General features: G+C 43.8%; 1 protein-coding gene across 1 annotated transcript; it reads right to left on the bottom strand.

Annotated features, from left to right (window-relative positions):
• Positions 1–5645: 5645 nt before the first annotated feature.
• On the bottom strand, positions 5646–17645 carry Clec3a (C-type lectin domain family 3 member A). Its single transcript, XM_075977954.1, has 3 exons — positions 17466–17645; positions 11520–11603; positions 5646–8070 (listed from the first exon to the last, which is right to left on the bottom strand). Exons 1-3 carry the CDS (start codon positions 17578–17580, stop codon positions 7679–7681), a joined length of 591 nt encoding a protein of 196 aa, XP_075834069.1. The 5' UTR covers positions 17581–17645; the 3' UTR covers positions 5646–7678.
• Between the last annotated feature and the right edge of the window lie 546 nt (positions 17646–18191).

Below are 18191 nucleotides of genomic sequence, written 5' to 3'. Positions count from 1 at the left end.
AACTAAGAATAAGCCTCTGTGTGTGATTCATTTGGGAGCTGGGTGGCAGGTCCCCCAAAATTTCCAAAGAGCTTAACATCATCTTATTCTACATTGTTCCATATGTTCTGGGAACCCACTGCAGGTCAGAGACAGATGATTGGCTGTTCTATACTCAAATAGCAATTTCAAATGATTATTAGTATGATATTGTCTTCTTTCACCTTTTCTTTCATCTTATATGTTGACTTCTATTTGAAGACTGACAAAGTGAAACATGTAGGCATTAGCTGACACTGTAGTTTAGTGGTAGAGTGTTCAACTACTGGTACTGATAAAATAAAAAACATAGAACCATAATATAGGCAGAGTTTTCCTGTGTCCCAGTAGTTACTCCCAAATCACCAGAAGAGCCTTAATATTAATTATAAATGCTCAGTCAATAGCTCAGGCTTATTGCTAACTAGCTCTTACAAGTTAAATGAACCATTTCTATTAATCTATGTGCTGACCCATAGATCATGGCTTTATCTGTCCTCCAGCCTGTCTTGTTCCCTCTGTGTCTGACTGGTAACTCCTCTGACTCCACCCTTCTTCTTCCCAGCCTCCTCTGTGTTGGGCTGTCCCACCCATACTTCCTATCTAGCGATGGGCCAGTCTGCTTTTTATTAAACCAATCCAAGTGACAAATCTTCACAGTGTACAAAAGGATTATTCCACATCACCATCAAGATTGTTCTATGGGTAAAGTTAAAGGGAATGTTTAATATTTAGAATATTGGTTATTTTTCTACTGTTGTGATGAAACACCATGACCTAGGCAACTTAGAAAAGAAAGAGTTTACTTGGGTTTACGGTTTCCAAGAATTAAGAAAGAGTATGATGGTGGAGCAAAGGCATGGTGTCAGGCAGTTCGAGCAACAGCAGAGATCTTACATTTTGATCCATAAGTAGGAGGCAGAGAACGTACTAGGGATAGTAGGAACTTGTGAAGACTCAAAGCCAGCCCTGCGCCACACCTCCCCCAACAAGGCCACACCTCCTAATTCCTCCTAAAGAGTTCTACCAACTAGAGACAAAGCATTCTAATATATGGGCCTAGGGGAGGACACTCTCATTCAAACCATCACAGTTAGACAATGCCAGATTTAGTCAATTAAAATTTTAGCTTCATAACACTCTTAGTTTATTCCTTCCTCTATTTCCTCATCATTTCTGGCTCCTGAACTTCTTTTTAGTTTTGTCTCTTATCTAACAAGGATCTGTCAGCAGGTAAGTAAGATGATAGTGAGCTTGAAGACGGTCAAGAGAAAACCCAAGTGATCTAAATCTAACCCTAAGAAGTGTGTACCACTGGCTTGTTTCTGTGAAAACATCTAAATCACAGTAGTTATTAAATAAGGATTTTTAAACCTCCAAGCATGTGGTTACCAAGCTGGAAGCCAGATGGCTCTGTCTGCCCATGGTTGAAAGCTAGTTCCCAGCACTGATGTCTGCCTTTGAACGGTTTTCCTCTCTTTGAGTGAATACTTCTTCACTAAGGAGGAATTTGTGATAAGATGGACACACTTCTGCTGCATAAACAGGAACAGTCCAAAAAAATGTAATCAAGGGACACAAATTTTAGTAGGATATTCCTGGTGCCATAGGTCTCTTCTCACTTATCAATGCCAGGAAGTCAGTGATATCGACACGACCCCCCTCCCCAAACACTCTGCGGACCTGATTTAACTTAAATCATGAGTCTTTTCGAAGGCAAACTTGGTGTTCTGGTGCAGATGAGATCTGGGAAGCTTCCTTACTATTCTGGCTGGTAAAAAAAGAATATTGGCGCTTAAACTGATGGCTCTTGCCTGTAATCTCAGTACCTGGGAGACAGAAGCAGAAGGGCTGTTGCAAGCTTATGGTTAGACCAGGCTTCACAGTGAGTTCCAGGTCACCCTGGGCTATTAATAATAATAATAAACATGAGTGTTAGGGTAAACTCCTAGTCACTGTGACCTAACTTAGGAATGTCACAGGTATAGATTTGAATCTGGAGTCTCCATGTCACTGTACCTCTTTATAATAAATTGTACAGAGGCACACATTTATTACAGGAAAGGTGGTCATTTATTAACAGCATGATTCAGAGGAGCCTGGAGGTGTGCCAGGCCTCAATCTGTGGCCTCAAAAAAAGCAATAAAGGGAAAAATGTTAGGAATATTTTCTAAATACTGCTTTATCTCATTTCATGAATTTTTATATGTTGTATTTCTGTCTTAGTTTTTTAAAAAATATTTTCTAATTTCTCCTGAACTTTCTCTATTACCTGTTTTTTATGGAGAAATATGTCATTTAATTTTCAATATTTAGAGATTTTATAACAATTGCTCTCCTATTAGTTTCTAGTTTAATGACACTGTGGTCAGAGAATATACTTTAAATTATTTTAATATTTTAAATGTATCCTAAGGTTTTTTACGGTTCATTTGTGGATGATTTCTGTGCTCTTGAAGAGAAAATGTATTTGTCAAATGAACACTTCTATAAATGTCACTTGGAGTCAGTTGATTGACAGTGGTGGTTAGCTTTCTATTCCTGCAGATTGTTTTCCTGTTCTATCAATCACTGACAGTAAAATTAGTATCATGAGCATAAATTGGGGGTGGGCTATCTTTCTTTCATTTCTAGATGTTTTTGCCTTAAGCATTCTGTGGTTATATTATTAAGGTTAGCATCTCATTCTAAATGTTAGAATCCTGAAATTTTAGTTTGTTTTATCTTCATGGTGTCCATCAATAACTTCATTGTGATGCTATGTATCTTCAATGTCCTGGTGTTTTCATGACTCTCTACTCAGCCCATACATTGTCTTTGCTCTGTTAGATGCTTTTGTTCTGTAGAACAGGTAAACAATCTGCTCTAGCAAGCGGAATACTTTATTTTCAGTGGAAAAAAAAAATAAAACCAGCAGGCACTGGAATAGTACCCTAGGAAGGTCACCTGATGAACTCTGACCTCCACAGTCATGATTGCAGAAGTCAGTTAATCTCTTAATTTGCCTCTTGCCTTTTGCTGTTTCCTTTGGCTCTTCCAGTGGTTCTCAACATCTGGGTCACAATTGAGGGTCGCATATTAACTATCCTGCATATCAGATATTACATTACAATTCAAAACAGTAGCAAAATTACAGCTATGAAGTTGCAATGAAAATAAATTTATGGCTGAGGGTCACCACAACAGGAAAAATTGTAGTAAAGGGTCTCAGGATTAGGAAGGTCGGGAACCACTGGTCTATTTCTTCTGAGGCTGGATAGAAAGATAGAAAATCAAGGGAACCCAAGTAGGAAAAGAAACCCCTCACCTTGGAATGGAGTTTCTTTTCTGGCTAAGAGCTAAGTAACTGCAACACTGGCAATAAACCCAGATAGCCTGTTTTCCGAAGGACGTCACCAGCAATGAGCTGTGCTAACCTAGGGCCAGCCTTTTTGTAGCCTTGATCAATTTTAATACAAGTCCCTCATCCCTAAACCTAAATAGTCTACATTATAAAACCAGCTTATATTTCATTTTAAATAATTTTTAAGAGAAGAAAAATAAATCAGCCTGGGGAGATATTTCAGCTTGTAAAGTGTTTGTTTTACATTTTGATCCCAGGAACCCATTTTTTTAAAAAAGAAATCAGAGCAGAAACACAGTTTGTTATCCCAGCAGAAGTAGAAACAGGCAGATGCCTGAGGCTTGCCAGTCACCCAGGCTGCTCGAGCAAGCGGAATACCTTATTTTCAGTGGGGAAAAAAAAAAAACAGCAGGCACTGGAATAGTACCCGAGGAAGGTCACCTGATGAACTCTGACCTCCACAGTCATTCACATGCTTAGGCACACATGAACATTCACACACACACACACACACACACACACACACAGAGAGAGAGAGAGAGAGAGAGAAATAAACCAGCTCACACATGTTTATTTAACTTTCAAACTTTACTTGAATTTTATGTTTTCCTTATTTTTTAGGCTTATTATAAATTACATCACTTGGGGAACATAAGTTAGGAATTTGCAGATTCACGTACACAGTCACTGCCAGAAAGTGTGACTTTCTCTCGAGATGCCCACACCCTTGTCTTCGGATGTGTACCATCCTTTACCTTTATGAGTCTTTCTAAACACTTTAGAACCACTACCTCTGCTCTCTTCTGATTCGTCATGACATTCCTTCCATGCACAGCATAGTAGTCCACCACCTCGCTATAAGTGAATGGCTGTTCTGAAGGGGGAGGGGAACTTCTCCAGCTGCTGGTGGCTCTGTTGGGCTGTGGTTTCTGGTTGCTACTGCTGCTACTTTGCTGTCTGGCTCCTTGTAAGGATGACCCTATCTTACACAATCTTGGGGTGGGGGACATCCCACTCGGCCATCTACATGTGGTCCTGGAATCCTTAACCCAGGCCTTGCAAAGATTTCAAGGACAGTAGCTTCAGAGTCAATGTCTTCTCACCTGTTTACTCGAATTATGACCCTCAATGACGATTCTGAGCCATGAATGGGAATCTGCCCCATCATCTGTTGGGACAGATTTCACCAAGTCACAGCCAGGGTCCTGGTTGCTGAGGGTGTGGTGGGTTTGCCACTGCTTCTGGGCATGTGAGTTGGGACAGCCATCACCTCTCTCATTGTGTTTTTCTTCCATATAATAAAATAAATCTACTTCCCAGCGTTGCTCTGATGAAAATTGAGAATTGTGTCAAGTTTAGCACAGAACCTGGGATGTGATGGGAATGTGCTGTTCATTCGTGTTTGTTCAATTCATTTCCCTCTCCCTCCTTAACTCCCTCCCTCCTCTCATCCTCTCCCTCCCCACCTCATGCTCCTGTGTGGTGTGTGTCTGTGTGTATGCATGTGTGTGCATGTGCCATATAGGCCAGGCTAGCTCATCCCGAAGGTCCCAGGAGTACCCCAACTCATCGCATAGTACAGGGTTACAGATGCACACTGCCACACTCAGCCTTTTGTGTGTCTTTCTAGGTCTGAACTCACTTCTTGAAGCGAGTGCTTTGGCAACTTAACCACTGCCGCCTATTAATGTTATCTTTCAGAAGACAATGATGACATTTGGGCTGGCTGGGATCAACCAAATATAATGGCAATTATATATGTTTAATGTCTCCCCTGCTCCCCGAGCCCACTCCTATCTCCCATGTCCCATCTCAAAACTGTGCCTCTTGGCAGGGCGATGGTGGCGCACGCCTTTAATCCCAGCACTTGGGAGGCAGAGGCAGGCGGATCTCTGTGAGTTCGAGACCAGCCTGGTCTACAGAGCGAGTTCCAGGACAGGCTCCAAAGCTACAGAGAAACACTGTCTCGAAAAACCAAAAAAAAAAAAAAAAAAAAAAAAAAAAAAAAAAAAAAAAACCAAAAAAAAAAACCTGTGCCTCTTCAAGGCCAGTTTAAATTGTTCTCCAAATACACCAGTGTCCCAGTTTGATCAAACCCAGGCCTTTTCCCTCTTAAATTCTGTCCAGTTTGATATAAATGTCATAATCTAAATAAATGCAATCAATATATAAACACATCCACACTGATCAGATTTGGGGCTTTATTGTGCAGTGAAAAAACAAACCTAAAATTTAATTCTAAGCCTATGTAATTCAGCTCTTGGGAGCAGGACATTATTCACAAAGGAAAAAAAATATTTGTTTGAAGGACAGAATATATTCAGAATTGTTTATTTCTGCAAAAACCCATTTCCCCTAAGCCTTAAATTTATGTTGCTGCTTTTAAGCAATGAAGTTATTTTTATAAAATCTAGTTAAGCAGTTTAATGGAAATAGCATTGTTTGAATAAAAAATTGCACACATGTGTGACTCTGAAATAGTATTATTTAAGCCCCACTTTCAGCTTCTAATGACAAATTGCCCCTCATAGAGTGAAATACATAATGAAAATGGAAGGGATATATATGTAAAGAAAGTTAAAAAATATTGTTATTATGTATAAAAGGAGACTGCAAGGGTGTGTAAGTAAAGGAAAAGAGGTGTTTTTCTTTTGTTGTTGTCTAAATAGGGTCTCACGTAACCTAGAGTGGCTCTAAACATGACCTTGGACTCCTAAACCTTTTGCCTCCACCTCCCCAGTGCTGGGATTATAGGCTTAAGAGTCCTGTTCTTGTGGGTCAAGTCTTCCTGCATGCTAGACAAGCATTCTACCCACCTAAACTGCACCCCAGACCCTGCCTTGTCTTTCTCTGATTTCTTTGCCCTCAACAGAAACTCTACCTTAGCCTTGCTCATTGACTAGAAGTTGTTAGAGAATGCTGAGAGCAGAAATTGAGCAAATACACTGACTCACTTTGGGGGGCAGTCTTGAGTGGGTGGGGAATTTGAAGAGTTAGATGAGAACCTCTTCGGACATCCCTGATCTGATATGGCAGACAGGATCCACGCCCCACCAGGGATCTTGGCATCTGAAAGCAAGGGCATAGGCCAACGGGATGGATGAAATTAAGCAGCGTGCTAGAAAGATTGGGGATTATATGGCATCTAGAATCTCCGGCTTGGGACATTCTTATCAACCAAATACATCCTCGCACTTTTTAGAGTGTATTTGATGGTGTTCCCAAGGGCTGTAATAGGGCTGAAAATTTTGTTGCCTAGAGACATTTTTGGTGTGTGTTCCTGGTGACAGCGCTAGAAACAAACCTAGCACACCTCCAGCCATACATACTTGGTAAGAATAATAAATGACAGCTTTGGTTTATATGTTTATCATACACTATAGCTGAAGGTCATTTGATTGCTTCTGTCCCCTCAAGGACCCTGATATGACAATTTTGAAAAACATTGTGTGCCTTAAGGAGATAGCTTCGTCTAGGTGATTGGGGACACTCCTTTGAAAGGAGACCCTGCTTGTCATCTCTTTCTGCTCCGGTTTAAGGTGCTAACACTTTTTCTTGATAATGATCTGCCGTCCTCACCGTTGGCCAAGTCCCAGTGGCTGCTTAACCTTTGTCTTTGAGCCACTAGGACTACAAGCTGTGCAAACCTCACTTGGTTTTACAAATGTCTCTGTCAGGCATCTTATTGTACTGCTGGAAAGATAGTATACTCCACTGCGTTTTCAACTGCTCTTTTATTGTGTTCATACTTAGAAAAAGAAGTATATAGTGAAAGCCTACCATGTTAGACCCACAGAATCTTCACACAGCTTGAGTCTGCTAATGTGGGGGGGGGACATTTAGAGGCACCTGGAGTTTTTCCCTACAACATGGAGAGCACTCTACAATAGTCACACAACCGGGAAATCAACCACTGACAACATTTCTCAAAATGTATCTCCATCACGACTGAATTTTAAAGGGGAATCTTCCAGGCAGCCCAGTCTTGCTTTCCTGTCTTGAAGAAGCACACGGCTATTATATTTTTCAAATAGGCCAGGTCTATCCACCGGAGATGGCCAAGGAGAGTGGGAAAAGGATTTGGCAGACCATTTTCAGAAGTCCCTTTCTTACTGTGTCCGGGTCATTCTTTTCTCATCCCCCATTGCAAGATGAAGGGTAACACCCCAATGAGCTACAGTAGAAACACGGTCTGACTCTATCTACCTACGGAGATCAATCTTTACACGGCAACCTTGCATTTAATCAATGTAATTTTGACTTACTTAGGGTGACTACCAGCTTATTTACTTGGGAGGGATATTGGGGGGAGGCTTGCTAAGGGATGATAAACTCACATATGTACCTCTTGCTACTTCGACAGGCCTCATCACTCCATTTGCCCTGAGCTGACTGGGAGAACAGAACACAGTTTTCCCGCTTGCCGCCACTGGGCTGGGCACGGTCCCAGTTGAGAAAGGAGACAGCGAATCCATGGACATCGAGGAACTTGCCTTCTGTGACCATGTCATTTATGCCCAGCCAAAAGTCGTTGACGCCCGGCAGACTCCTCTTACTATAGTCGCGGAGGGCGCTGATTTCGTCGGAGTTCCTGGGGACAGCCAGGGTTCCTCCCTTGGAAATGCAATCTTCGTTGGCTTCGTGGTAGTGTTTCAGGCCATCTGAAGCAAGGTAGCATTTCTTATGGACTTTGGTGCCTCGAAGGCAGACTGTGAAGAGGGGAAGTTGGATAATGAAACAGGATGCCTTCTGTGTACGACCACACCTAACACCGGACCTAGCAAGCACGGATAGATGTTTGCGTCCTGATTAATTTGTGGACAGTAACGAGCTGCCATTGATGGTTTTATTCATGCCAGACACAATAATGAACACTCGCCAGTTCAACAACCCCCTGGCTTGGTGGCTTGGCTTGAAAGTGTGGTGTTTTGTCATCCGCATTTGTCAGGTTGTTGACGCTTAGAGAAATTATTACAACTTGACGTGCCCCCAAAGGGTTTAGGGAGCGTATAATGAATTCATACCCACAAAAGACTCAAAACATAACCTTAAGCCTTAGGTTGCTTTGATAGAATTTGTAGCCCAGCTGATGTAAGGAACCACACGGTGGGTTTCCTTGGGACTTTTAGAATGGAATGGGATTGCGTAATAATTTAAAAAGCAAACACAAACCACCTGTGGCAGGGCATGCCTATAAGTGTAGCACTTGAGAGGTTGAAACAGAATGCTTGCCTATGAATTTGAGGTCAGCTGGATCTACAGTTCCCGGCTGGCCAGCCCTACATAGACAGACCTTGTCTCAAAAAAGAAAAAGAAGGAAAAAAGGAAGGAAGGGAGGGTGGGAGGGAGGAAGGAAGGAAGAAAAAAAGCAGACAAAAAGTCAATGAGAAAAGTGTCTCCCCACTTTGGTTTGTTTGCTTGCTTTTTGACACAGGATCTCTCCCTCTCTATCCCCCACCGTGTGTGTGTGTGTGTGTGTGTATGTGTGTGTGTGTGTGTATGTGTGTGTATGTGTGTGTGTATGTGTGTGTGTGTGTCTGTGTGTGTGTGTCTGTGTGTGTGTATGTGTGTGTGTATGTGTGTGTGTGTGTCTGTGTGTGTATGTGTCTGTGTGTGTATGTGTGTGTCTGTATGTGTGTGTGTCTGTGTGTGTCTGTGTGTCTGTGTGTGTGTGTATGTGTGTGTGTATGTGTGTGTGTCTGTGTATGTGTGTGTCTGTGTGTCTGTGTGTGTGTGTGTGTGTTTGTACGCGTGCACATGTGTATATACACCTGCCGCAGTGCATTTGGCAGAGGACAATATGTGGGAGTCTGTTCTCTCCTTTCTTTAAGTGGGCCTCAGGAGTCAAACTCAGGCTTGGCGGCAGGCACCTCTGCCTGCTGAGCCATCTTGCCAGCCCTCATTGTGGTTGTCGCAGACATGGTCTCTTGTAGTCCAGGACGGCCTCAGATTCACTATGTAGCTCGGGATGACCTTCAGCTTCTCATTCTGCTGCCTCTACCTCCTGGTTCTGTGGCATTAGCAGGCATGTGTCACCATACCCTGGTTTTGTATGTGGTGCTGAAATGGGACCCAGGGCTTTGGGCTTGTGAGGCAAGCATTCTGTCAACTCAGCTGAAGCCGTGCCCTAAAAACAAGAGTCTTGACACAGATACCAGGCTGATGTGGAATTTTCTCTATAGCCAACTCTGGCCTTGAATGAGCCTGTACTACTAAGTGCTGGGATTACAGGGCTTGTACCACCATGCCCAGTGGAACTGTGGTTTTCTTACAAAGAGGACTGGGGACTAGTAATATTGCTTAGGTCACCCAGGGTAAAAGAAACCCACAGATAGTTCAAGGGTTTAGTACTGTTGAGCCACCCTCCAGAGTCATGGAGCGTGATTTAAGTCTCCCTCCCTCACATTTAATATGAATTATTGGAGAAGTCAGTGTAAAGTGACTATTCAACACATATACTGAAAAATTAATTTTTAGGCAGTAGCCTACTATGGTGGTGCATGTCTCTAACCCCAGCATTTGGGAGGTGGAAGCAGAGTGTTCAGGAGTTCAAGTCAGCCTCAGCTGTGTAGTGAGCCCATACTGCTCAACACGAGACCCTGTCTCAGAATAAAGCATTAATGGTGTCAGAACACACAGAAAGAGTAACATGATTTTTCTCATTACACAGGATCCTTTGCCCTTGCTTTAGCTTTCCAATTATGTATCCCTGAAAAGCTGGTAAAAGGAGGGTTATCACCCTGTTCCTAGGCAGCATTGTGTATGGTGAAGGTGATCCTGATTTGGTAACATACACTAGCTTGGGAGTCATGACTACTTGATGAGAAGCTGTGATTGCTACCTGATGGCACTAACTTTAATAGGTAGGCGTCCTGTAGGGACCCTCAGAGCTCCACTCTTGAAGCTGGTATAAGAGACCTTGATTCCTGGTATCCATCCCTAGGACAGGGATGCTCTGGACCTGTGAATTCTGCTCTCACTCATTCATCTTTTCAGAGCACAGCTCCTGGCCAGAAGTGTGTGCAGCTAGCAGGCCATGGAGGAGGGCTTCTCTCCAGACATAATCTTTCAGCAGGCTGGGGCCCTAGCCAATATCATAATCATCTCATGTTGAATGGAGCCTTGTGGACCTGTTTCATCAGGGGCTCCCTGAAGGCCCTCAGTGAACATCTGGTAGGCAATGCTTCATTCCAGTCATTTAGTATTCCTTTCATTATGTTTCCCCACCAATAAAGAAGGTAATTAGGGCTGGGCATGGTGATGCATGCCCTTAATCCCAGCACTCTTTGTTAGGTTGAGGCCAGCCTGGTCTGTATGGTTAGTTCCAGGACAGTCAGAGCTACATAGTAAGATCCTGTCTCAAGCAAGCAAGCAAGCAAACAGAGGTATTTAAGACCTGGCCTTTAAATTATCTTCATGTGTGTGTGTGTGTGTGTGTGTGTGTGTGTGTGTGTGTGTGTGTGTGTGTGTATCCCTGTGTGCGTATCCCAATGTGTGTTTCTGTGTGTCTGTGTGTGTTTCTTTGGGTGTGTCTGTGTGTGTCTCTGGGTGTGTGTCTGTGTGTATCTCTGGGTATGTGTGTGCGCATCCCTGTGTCTGTGTCCATGCATGTGTTTCTATGTATATGTTTTTATGGGTATATTTCTGTGTATGTGTTTTTATGTATGTGTTGTGTGTGTGTGTGTTTGTATGTTTATATTTCTCTCTGTGTGTGTGAGTGGCTGTGCATGTGTTTCTGTGTGCATGTTTCTGTGTGGAAGCCAGAGGACAAAGTCATGTGTCTTCCTCAATTGCACTCCACCTTGTTTTTCTAGTAGGCATTTCACTGTACCTAGCGCTCTATGATTCAGCTAAACTGCGTGGCCAGTGATCCCCATGGAGCCTCCTATATTCTCACCCTAGCTCTAGACCTGGGTGTCCTGGAACTCAGAGATCTGCTTGTCTCTGCCTCCCGAGTCCTGGGGTTAAAGGCCTGTGCTAGCATGTCTGGCTGTCGATGTCTTTTGTTTTTTTATCATGCTTTGTCTTTTGTTTCTTTTTTTTTTTAAACAAACAAACTCCAGAACTCAACGTGTGATCTGGATGAGTTTAATCCTGGCAATGACTGGTTCTCGCCTGCTCCCCTTCCAGACCAGACTCTGGTGACCGAGTGTCTCACCTGTCTGCAGAGCTTGCATCTCCTTCAGGGCATTGACTTCCCGCCACAGCTTTTCAACTTGAGACTTCAAGTCACCATCCTTTTCTGGGCACCGTTGTAGTGGGTAGGATGGAAAACATTTGATTAGATGAAATGGAAATATATTTTTTAAAAAGGAATCTGTGAGGGTGATCTTAGCTAAGATTCCTACCTCTGGGGGATGCAGAGGAACCGACCATCTCCCACAACCAGGCAAGACTTTCAGTGGGGGGATTAGGACCCCAACCCAACCACATAACCTTCAACCTACAATTTATCCTGCCTACAAGATGTGCTGAGTAAAAGCAGTGCAGAAATTGTGAAAGTGGCCAATCAATGACTGATCCAGCTCAAGACCCATACCAGGAGAAGGGGCCCACCCCAGATGCTGGCTGGGTGGTCAGGACCCAGAGGCTGGACAACCTAGAGACCAAGGATAGAACCAAACACAACTGGGGGGAAAAGTCAATGAAATAATTTCTAATGATATTTTTGCTATACTCAGAGATAGGTGCCTAGCCCAATTGTCATCAGAGAGACTTCAACCAGCACCTGATGGAAACAGATGCTGAGACCCACAGTCAAACATTACGCAGAGCTCCGAGAATCCTGTGGAAGAGGTGGAGGAAGAATTGTAAGAGCCAGAGGGGTCAGGGATGCCACAAGAAAACCCACAGAATCAACTAACCTGGGCTCATAGGGACTCACAGAGACTGAGCCGATAACCAAGGAGCCTGCATAGGACTGACCTGGGCCCTCTGCATTTGTGTTATGGTTGTGTAGCTTGGTCTTCTTGTGGGACTCCTAACAGTGGGAGCAGGGACTATCTCTGACTCTGTTGCCTGCTTCTGGGATCCTTTCCTTCTACAGGGTTGCCTCATCCAGCCTTAATAGGAGAGGAGAAGCCTGGTCTCACTGCAACTTGATAGACCATGGCAGGCTGCTATCCATGGGAGGACTGCCCTTTTCTGAAGAAAAATGGAGGAGGAAGAGTGGATGGGGATATGGGAGGGACTGGGAGGTGAGAAGGGAGGGGAAATTGCAGTTAGAATGGGATAAAACCGGAATTGCTGAACATAGCGGACAATGAGGACTACTGAGAACTCAAGAACAATGGCAATGGGTTTTTGATCCTACTGCACTGTACTAGGCAGTTTGGATGCTCACCTTACTAGACCTGGATGGAGGTGGGCGGTCCTTGGACTTCCCACAGGTCAGGGAACCCTGATTGCTCTTCGAGCTGATGAGGGAGGGGGACTTGATCGGGGGAGGGGGAGGGAAATGGGAGGCGGTGGCGGGGAGGAGGCAGAAATCTTTAATAAATAAATAAATAAATAAGAATGTAAAAAGCAAGCAAACAACAAAATGACAGATTTGAAATGCAAAATCTAAGGCAGTGGAGGTTCTGATGAAGCCAAGTCAAATGTGCCCTGGAAACAACACACGAAGAGAACCTGGGTGACAAGGTTTGTAGGAACTTTGCAGATGGTGTCTGCTCTCGTCTCTCCTTACCAAGCTTATCTCTGTATCTTGCACAGACTTTCCTGATAACCCTGGAAGTTAGCATCCCCACTACTATACTAACCTTCCCCAAACCTTGTTTGCTTTCCTTCAGAGCACCATCTAGGTTTTACTTACTTAATTTTCTTAGTTTTATCATCCACAATTCTCCTTATGCTTGACATGATGCCGAACATGAGTGGTGCTTGTACTGGGGGCATATACTTTGTAGGATGTAAAAAGGTTCATGTTATTTGAATGTTAATGGAGGATGAGGGTGAGTGCCATGAGCTAAATGCCATGGTGGGTACGGCCAGGACTCAGATTTACGGGGACTCACCTCCCTCACGCTGGTACCTTAGGCGGCTGATAAGGTATGATGGAGGTGCAGTGGCTCCTGGCAGGATTGGGTGATAAAGGACCAGGGAAAATTTACCTATGGGAGCATCACCACCTACTATTTCTCCTTATTCCTTGTTTTCCATCCACCTCATTTCCTTGTTTCTTCTCCCTTCATCCTTCACCCCCCCCCACTCCACCCCCTTGGTGGTATTAGAGATTAAACCCGGGGTCTTATATCTTATGTGTGCTAGGCAAGGGCTCTATCGATAGCCCCAGTTATTTATTCTTGAATGTTCTTAGATGGGGCCAAAGAATCTTCATGATTGTTTATGGACAACTTCAGTCGTACATAAGTGAGTAGCTGTGGCTAAATCCAAATTCTAGAAGGATGGGGACTGTCTTAGTGACCACTAAGAACCAAATACTAAACATGAATATATTAGAAGATCATACACATTAGGCTGTGAGATCAGTTCTTTCACTGTCTCTGAGAGAGACACTCTTGTCTGGAAGCTTACAGAAGAGGGGGCAGAGAAACAGAAAGCCGAATCCACCCTCTGAATGTCTCCCAGTCGGTAAGATGCAGAACTCAAGCGTGGGTGTCTCTGGCTTCCAGCCTGCTCTCTCCCATCCCTCTGATCTGTTTCTGCAAAGCAGCTGTCTCTACCTCCTTGGTCCCCAGCACATGGACTGAGGCAGAGATGTCACGTAAAGATGATTATGAACCGTCTCCAGCTGTCTCTTTGTGGGGGCTGCTATATAGAAACTCAGTTTTGTGGGATGGGAAGGTGGCTCAGCCAGGAAAGTGCTTGTCAAATTTGCCCTTCCAGAACCCAAGGTTAACTAATGAAGCCAGACATGGTGGCTTGTTTATAATCCCAGTTTGAGAAGTAGTTATCGGCAGATGCCTGGGGCTCCCTGGCCAGTCAGCCTAGCCTACTTGTCAGAACTCCAGGCTAAAAAAAAGCCCTTCTGAAAAAACAAAAACAAATAACTAAGGTGGGTGACATCTGAGAAATGGTATTTGAGGCTGGCCTTGTGAACACATACTGACACATGTATGCACAGGCATACACGAAAGACAATCAGTTTTGTGTCTCTGATTTCTTGGGAGAGTATAAAGTCCAGCGTCTTAGTTCTCTGTCCCCTTAAACTTGTGCTTCACGAGCCAGATGTTTTCACATTTGGGCCAGGAAACTGCCTTCTGGGGTACTCAGCATCCCTTCCCCCACCTCTGTCTCACTTGACATTGTACATTTGTTCTTAAGCACTGAACAGCTCAACTGAAGAATATAATTACCCAAAGATGTTTTCCTGTGAGACCACTCAAGCTGGAATAAATAAAGGGGGCATTTAGGATGCAAACCCATCAGCGACTAGGGCCAGGTTTGCAAAGGCCTCTGAGGTGTTGCTTCCAACTTACAAGCTGTCAGCTAGACACAGTTCATCCCCCTTCCTTCCTGCTCAGCTTCCAGTTCTTTTCTATTTAAACAAGTAGCTGTAAACACCATCATTAGCACAAAGACACATGTGTTCCTATTAGGCTCCTGGGAGATCATTATGGCAGCCATCACCTGGGTGCCTTGGTGGCTTCCTTTCTCCGTTGCTCAGGTGGATGAACAGAAGGAATGCCCCGAGGAGCTAGCTCACTCTAAAAGGTATATTTTATTCATTAGTATAACACGTAATTTGTTGAGACCCGTGAAGTAAGTACTCGGGGAACACTTGTATTTGCTGCTTAACTGCCATTGCCGCTGTGAGTCTCTTAAAAGGTCTCCTGTTCTTTGGTGGTCATGATTGTGTGGCGTCAGACCCAGGATAGAAAAGCACAACAAACATTTCCAGCAAGGTGTGGGGTTGTCCAACTGAGTGAGAATAGCATAGACTGGTACTGTCAATTGAAGAGGCAATTAGAGAGTCTGATTCACAGAGAATGCCGCTTCTAGAAGGTACGCCACTGTCTCTCAGTACAAGGACGCACATATGTGCACAAAGGTCACATGCGGAACACTAGAAACTACATAAACATTGCCAAGAAAGAACCCATGAAGCCTGAGGCTCCCCAAACATCAAAGTAACATAGCCAGCTGTTAAAACGAGGGGGGAAATGCTTCCATTTATAGCTATCCAAGACTGAACACGTGAAGTCAATTTATTTACCTGCCAAATCCCTGCAATGCCAATCTGGGAGAGATTTATCTACTGTTATTAGTAGTAGATAATTCTGGGTAAGGACTAGAGTGGGGAAGGTGGATTTTGCTTTTATGTTGTTGGTAGTTTTATGTTTTTGAGACAAGGTCTTAGTGAAGCCCAGGCTACCCTTAAATCTGTTCTATGGTTGAGCCTAGTCTTGAACTCATGGTCTCCTGCCTCGACCTCCCATGTGCTAGGGTTACAAATATGTGTCACCCCTCCGGCCTTGGTATTTAATCATTTTCCTAGACACATCGTTGGAACTATTTCCCCCCAGACTCAAATCATTTCCTCAGTCAAATAAAGTGCATGGGTCGGACAAGGAGTAACAAAAGCGACGATCGCTTTTCCTCTTGTAGACCTGACTTTTATTTGACCTGAAGGCAATGACTTTGAGTCTGGGGGGGAAATAGTTAAGATGTGTCTGCAACTGATTAAAATAACATGCCTGCCGGGGGTGACCTGAGGATAGAAGAGATCAGGGAGCTAGAAAGAGCAAGAAGCTCACATATATATGTGTTTACCAACTCTCCCCACAGTTGCGACTTCAGTCGAGAAGGGAGAGGCTCAACAGTATGCCACACCACTGTGTCTGCTCTCTCCCTTCTTCCTCCATCCTCACCGGCTGTGATAGACTTCACCCCTCAAGAGAAATATCTGAAACTTTCATTTAAAGAGTTCGCAGGGAGAGGCAAATACATGATACGGGAAAACATCTCTGCTTAAAAAAAATGTCCCTCAGAAAAGACTTTCATAAACACCCCTAGGAAATGGCCCTTGAGAAGAAGAAGAACAAAACAAAATTAAAAAAAAACCCACAAGCAGCAGCAGCAACAACAAAACCCCCAAGGGGAGTCATCATCCACTGGTGACATGTGGAATCTAGTCTTGACTGGAGATTTTTTGTTTGTTTGTTTGTTTTGGTTTTTTGAGATAGGAACTCATGTAGCCCAACCCCGAACTCCCTCTCCAAAGATGACTTTGAAATCCTTGTCTTCCTGCCTGCACTCCCAAGCGCGTCAGCCACCCCTTACAGCTTGGCTTTGCGTTGACCAAAGTGAAAATGGTAAGGAAACAGTGCTATAATATTTATGTTGAGACACCCTGTTAGGAAAATGGCTCAGAGCCTGAGATAAAATGTCACTGGGCCCGCTGCATTTCTCTTTTGCTTTGGTTTCTGCCACAGGCAGGCACAGTCTCATCATCTTGGCTCTTTGCAGCTGCGAAATTTTTGTCTCTTAACCTAGCATAAACCCACCTCAAATCTAGCTACGCTTGATGAGTGAATTCCATGTCAAAATATCTTGAAGTTCTGTCTGATTTTGTGTTGACAGGTTCTTAAATTAAAGAGACATCCAGTACTCTGTGATATGAAAACTTAGATCCACGGTTTCAACAGCTGTCCCAAGGCTGATAGGGATGAGGAAATAAACCCACAGGATAATCAGTGACAAAAGGAAGCCCCATTTGCCCCAGTCATCTTATTTAATGAGATTTAGTAAGCTTACAAATATATTTGAATGTATTTATATCCAGGAGATCACAGAGCACTGCCAATGAGTGTATTACTTTCCCTTCATCCATAAAGCCCTGTGTCCTCAGGTCCGTGTGAGCTTTAGCTCAGAACTGTTCCACATTAGCGAAACTCATAGGACAAAGGACGCATAATAGAGACTGTTTTGATTATAAGAGATGTTTTTCAATAATAATGTTACTAAAATCTAGTACATGTTTTCTTTAAATAGCAAACTCCAAATGTCACCGGATCCCCACAAAGCCACACACCCACGGTGTAACGATGGTGTCCTAGCGCAGTTAGGGCATGAACCTTGTCTTGCACCTCCCCTGCCTGAGTAAGCTGAGGGTTTTTGCTGGGCAGTCAAGTCCCTTTACCTTTCACGCGGCGTTTGCTGTGTTTCCTGGCTTTCATTCTGGATGGGTAACTGTTGGTCTGATCCAGGAGTAAGCTGGCCACCAGGATACAAATGACAAGTCCATTCTTGGCCATGGCTCTGGGACAGGCCAGTCTGGCCACTTGGTCAGCAGCGCTGGAGCAACTAGGGAGAAGAGAAACTGGGAGGCCACATCTTGCTCTGGGCTGCCTGGGGCTGACTTTATATAAAGGAGCTGCAAGGTTGGCTAGAAGCCTGCTGACGAAAGACTGGAATATTCCTCCGGCCATGGCATAAGAAGGCCCCCTGTTCTTACACCTCATGCTGGGCTCCTATTAGTTTATTTTTATTCTGTTTTCATTTTCAGATTGATTTGCCTTTTCAGAGTATATTTGAGTAAAAGAAAAAAAATTGCCTTTTTAAAAATATATATGTAATATATTTGATATATATTGTATACATTAAGATCTGGGAAGTGTGAGGTCTCTGTGAAGGCCCAATATATAATTAGAGCTCTGAAGTATATTAAATGTCTGGAAAATGAATCCAGTTTTCAGAGTTAAAAAAAAATGTCCAAATTGCTAAGTGTGATGTGGTTCAGTGGTACAGGGTTCGCTTGGCAGATGTGAGACGCTGGGATCAGCTCTGGTTCAGTGGTACAGGGTTCGCTTGGCAGATGTGAGACGCTGGGATCAGCTCTGGTTCAGTGGTACAGGGTTCGCTTGGC

This window comes from Microtus pennsylvanicus, chromosome 6, assembly GCF_037038515.1.
Source record: "Microtus pennsylvanicus isolate mMicPen1 chromosome 6, mMicPen1.hap1, whole genome shotgun sequence".
Lineage (NCBI taxonomy): Eukaryota > Metazoa > Chordata > Mammalia > Rodentia > Cricetidae > Microtus > Microtus pennsylvanicus.
The sequence above is the reverse complement of the archived record's forward strand: the minus strand, read 5'-3'. Positions and strand labels throughout refer to the sequence as shown.